This window comes from Nicotiana attenuata, unplaced genomic scaffold, assembly GCF_001879085.1.
Source record: "Nicotiana attenuata strain UT unplaced genomic scaffold, NIATTr2, whole genome shotgun sequence".
Classification (NCBI taxonomy): domain Eukaryota; kingdom Viridiplantae; phylum Streptophyta; class Magnoliopsida; order Solanales; family Solanaceae; genus Nicotiana; species Nicotiana attenuata.
The window spans coordinates 82,665-88,078 of record NW_017672436.1 but is presented as its reverse complement, the minus strand read 5'-3'; the positions used below and the strand labels follow the sequence as shown (position 1 = coordinate 88,078).

Sequence of the window (5,414 nt, the reverse complement as noted above, 5' to 3'; positions counted from 1 at the left end):
GAAATTCAACTGTAATCTCTTATGATCTTCATTACGTACTTTCACACTTTCTTTCGAGTTTAAGTTCCATGTGTAAACGATGCAATCAATACAATTAGATTACTTAGTAGGTAATAAAGGATTATACAGGTTAAAATTAATATAGTGTAAAAATCTATATAATCTAAATCCTTTTCTATTAGTTTACATTAACTTCAATTCATCCTAGCCATGTTCTGTCATCTATAAAATCGACTCAAACAGATTATATTTTTAATTTGAAACGATAGTAATGCAATTAAATTTTTTCTGAAGAACTGAAATCAATAGTAGGATTCAAAACATACTTTATTTATTCTCTAATCGGCGCATTTAGCGCTAATACAATATATTCCAATTTAATTATTCAGGTATACTCACAAGCATAGGTCTCCAAACCCTCCTAAGCAACCGTCGCCGGAAAGTCGCCGTCAAAGGCCGACTTCTCCGAACTGCCGATCCAATACTACCACCGGCACTAGAAATTTCCGGTGAAAATCCCTCTCTCGAATTTTCCGGCGACGAAACGAACAAATCCTTAAGCTTGTTTCTCACCACAACTTCCTTTTTATCCGGCGAATCTCCGTCGCTGAAAATCCGATCCGGCGACGCATCGTCCTCGGACAATAGCCGTCGATCACTTCCTCTGTCGCTGCCGGCGTTGCCGCTGCGGGTGAGGAGCATTCGGAGAGTTTTACGGCGGCGGAGGTGAATGACTGGGCTAGTTGTTGGGCTTCGAGTTGGGCTTCCTGCTGCTACAGCACATTGGGTCGCTAATAGCTTGAATTTTTGTAGAGTTGCCATAATTGGAAAGTGAAAAGATAGGGGAGTGAGGGTTAAGGAAAGAAGAAGTGGAGGAGGAAGGAATATGGAGGAGATAGAAAGTGAGAAGTGAACTTTATTATTGGGTAGGGGACGGCCATGGATTAGATTCTGTGTTTTCGGTCTAAAGATTGTGCAGTACTATGTAGGTAGAAACAGTATGATAAATGAGTGGCTAACTCTCAAAAAAAAAAAAAAAAAAAAAAAAAAAAAAATTGATTAATGAGTGACTGAAGGTTTGACTAGGCTGTTCTCTTTAGAAGATGGAGGGGCCGGGAGTATCATTAAATAAAAGTAAATATTATTCTCTCACTCGATATTTACACTAAATCACTCTAATAAATTTTGGTCGGGGTTTTTATATAAATCCGAAAAATCGAACCAAATCGAAAACCGACTAAAAAAATCGATACTTTTTCGGTTTGGTTTGATTTTGCTTTTGAATTTTAAAAATCGATCAAATTTGGTTTGATTTCGGTTTTAATAAAACAAAATAATCGAAAAACCGAATCAAACCGAATACAGAAGTAGCTATTTAAATTTATTACTATACCTATATATATATATATATATATATATATATATATATATATATATATATACACAAAATTTCCAAAATTTTATATTACATTTTAATATTTTGCACTTTTAGTATAGTTCATTGCTATTATAATAATCTAGTTCTTTGTCTTTACATTTGTTTGATTAGTAGTTTTCTTTTGCTAAGTACACGAATTTATTTCATGTCAAAAATAATTTATTTTTATTGAGTTCTAAAATTATTCATCACTATTTAGTTCAGTTATCATCAATATATCTTGGTAAATGATAGATTTCTCAAAGAGCAATTGGTTTGATAGTGTTATATTGAAAATATAGTTGTCGTAATATGTGTTTGGTACTGTATATCTCATATTTAAGAAAGAACCGATAAATAACAGAAAAAGTAACAAAAACCGAATCGATAAAAAATCCACTTAATTGATTTGGTTTGGTTCCAATATTTGAAAAACTGGCTCACTTGGTTTGATTTCTTTTTAGGAAAAAACTGACCCAAACCCACCGTGAACACCCCTATATGTTGGTTAAGTCACACGTAATAAATAATATAAGAATGTATATTAATTAATTATAGTTTAGTAATAAGAGCGTTAATAAATTTATGTATTCATGTTTTCATGCCTCCTTATTTGTCTGTTTTATTGTTTTAATAAGGATGACATCTTTCTATACTTAAAAAAACAATTAAATCGGTTATTTTATCTATAATAGTATCATTTATAATCACATAAATCTTATGATATGCTTGAATCTTTTACAATTTACAAAAAAAAAATTCCATTTCAAAACTGTGTCCAATGATCTATACTTCATAAATTGAAATGCAAGAAGTTGTACGTAGTATTTTAGTTTTTATAAGTATTAAATACTTGTTCTCAGAAGTATTTGCGAATATTTAAATTTATGACAAAGTTTAAAATAAATTAAGAAAATATATTTTGTCACACTCCCTTTTTACACCCGAGGGTATATGGAAGTTTTTCCAATAAAAGTGACATTATTCGAAATGAGATTATTTTATTTATTTAATCAGAGTCGCCGCTTGGGATAATTTATTTGGTGTCCCAAGTCATCGGTTTATTTTAAAATCCCAAATCGAGAAAATTTCGACTTTTATTTAAAAGTCTGCGAACCAGAAATTCTAAGTAAGGAATTCCGTTAACCCGGGAGAAGGTGTTAGGCATTCTCGAATTCCGTGGTTCTAGCACGGTCGCTTAAACTGTTAATAATTGGCCTATTATCTGATTTACTACATGTTTTAACCTATTGTGCATTTTTAGCTTTTATAACCGCTTTTAGTTGTTTTTTATGGAATTAATCTGGAACAAGTTACGATTGACGTACACTTATTTGTTTGATACACATTGCGAATCGTGTCACGGGAACCGTACCCACGATCTACAACATGTTTAATTTATTTAAAGTTATTAGAAGTTGTGGCTGGGTCACATAAATGTACCCCGAATTTGGGAATTAGGTACCACAGCTACGTCACGGGAACCGTACCCGTAGCTATGATGACTTTATTATAAACGCGCCTAAAGCAAACTACGAGTTTTTAAATAAACTAAGTTAATATTAATGTGAGAGCCATAGGTTATGGATTTTATTTGCATATGGCACACCTCAAATTATTTTAAGAAAAGGTATATATATATATATATATAATAATAATATATATATATATATATATATATATATATATATATATATATATATATATATATATATCTTTTAAAGGGTAAACTAAAGATGCTCCTATTTTAATCTAATTTAGAATTAAGTATCACAACCACGTTACGGGAGCCGTACCCGTTAGTTGTAATAATTAATCGCGTCCAAAAGCAACGCTAACGTAAATGTTCATGAATTATTTTAATTTTAAGTTGTAATACTAATAAGAGGGCCATGGGTGATTTAATGAAAGAAAACTAACGGTGTTCATGAATTATTTTAATTTTAAGTTGTAATACTAATAAGAGGGCCATGAGTGATTTAATGAAAGATGGCACGCCTCAAACCATTTAAAAGAATTACACTTAATTAGGCCTAAGGATATTCTTATTTACAACTAATTTGGAGTTAAGCCATTAATTATGGGTAAAGAAATGTAAAACCGGCCTAAGATAATTTGGACAAAGAACTGGGCCAATAGCGGGCCCAGTATATTATTAAACAGGCGTAAAAAAGAGAGTGGATATGTCACCAATTGGGCTCCAAAATTGGGCCCAGGCGTAGGACCAAACGAGAAAACTGAACAACAGGGGTGCGATTTTGGCTAAGAGTTATGATTTGGGCCATCAGCAGGCCCAATTGTTTCAATGATCAAGTTTTAAAAACTAAAAAAAACTACTGAAATCACAACAAACTTTATACCAACATTTGCATAGATCTTTAAACAAAATGCCTAACATGATAGGCCTTAAATTGTTAACATGTATCTAATAATAACAAGACCAAATTTGAATCTACACAATTTTTAAAACATGGATGAGCAGTCACTTTTAGAATTGCATGGAATCAGTAGTGATTAAAGACTAAATATACTCAGCAGCTAAACATTGCGTTTTAAAAAGGCATGATGTACTGGTCTACATTTAGGATTTAACTATTATGGCTACACCTAATAACCTATAAATTTTTAAAAGTCCGGTCCATTACAAGTTCCAGAATTAAAGAGGATACAAAATAGAAGTGACTGATATAAACTACATCAACACCTTAAGCTAAATTAAAATAGAAAGAAAAGAGAAAATTTCTGAGTTGCTACTGCTCTCAGCTTCAAACGGGCCAAAGCTATTTGCCACTTTACTTTAGGGTAGACCACCTTCCATGCTTATACTAATTTCTGAAGTAACCAAATGCAAAACAACAAAGTATGCATTATTATGGGATGAATCTGACCAACTGGTGGTCAGATTCACATCCTTAAGGTCATTTGCTTGCATAAAACTATTACAATCAGCCTTATAGTTTGTGAGAATCAGGACAGATTTAATAACATTTTTTTATACTACTAAAGTTCATATAAGACATAAGAAAGCTGATGAAAAAACTGAAAGCTGATGAAAAAACTGAACACACACTAGTTTCTACCATTGAATCATATGGTTACACACACATAGAAAAGAAGAAACTCAGATTTGAGCAAACAGATTCATTTCATAACAAAGGTGTGATTACATACCTAGAAATGATCCAAAATACAGCAACAAAGAGGACCAAATAAAGGTCAATAAACGAGGCTGATTCAGAGCTTAAATCCACAGCAAACAGACAGAAGCTAACTCAGAAGTTTCGACCAGAAATCAGCAAGAAAAAACCCACAGTTTCAACCAGCAAAACCCCAGCTAAAAGAACTAGTATTTCCAGACAAAACCCACAGCTAAAAGAAACCCATTTTTTGAATGTTTTTGTATCTAATCTTGATATCTTTCAGAACCAGTAGGAAGAAAGGAAAAGACTAGTATCTATATGGTTTTTCAGAACTTTTTTTTTTGAGTGCAGAAAATGATGCTGAATCTGTCTATGAATGAATGAAGGAATGTTTCCTTTTATAGAATGCACAAAAAGCATCAAAAGAGGAATATTCTAACCTAAAAAATTCTGAAAATCAGAATAGTACAACATCTTTTACAAATGTCTTTTCTTTTCCTTATCCAATATCAGCATTTTAGGCTAAGGATAGGGACAGCTGTGAAAAGTCTAGAAGGTTCTGATATTAGACTATACAAAAGTCCATTTTTACCCTTCTAATTACTGCATATTTCAGCTTTGTCCTAAGTTCTTTTAGTTCAATTAGGTCCCTATAAGTTTTTATTGATTTACAAATCATGGCATACACAATCAGAACAAATCAAAAAATGCAAACGATGTCAACAGAAATAAAAATAAAAGAGCTGATGCAATTTGAACTAAAATTAACCTAATTACTAATAAAAGGCCGCTTTTATCTAATTAACTACAGTAATCAAACTAACATTTATCAGAAAACCATAAAGAAATCCTAGAAG

At 32.0% G+C, this 5,414-nt stretch overlaps 1 protein-coding gene across 1 annotated transcript; it reads right to left on the bottom strand.

The window, feature by feature from the left end:
- Nucleotides 1–309: 309 nt before the first annotated feature.
- On the bottom strand, nt 310–999 carry LOC109213193. The gene has a single exon (XM_019376953.1). The coding sequence runs from the start codon at nt 820–822 to the stop codon at nt 382–384; it is 441 nt and encodes a 146-aa protein (XP_019232498.1). The 5' UTR covers nt 823–999; the 3' UTR covers nt 310–381.
- Between the last annotated feature and the right edge of the window lie 4,415 nt (nt 1,000–5,414).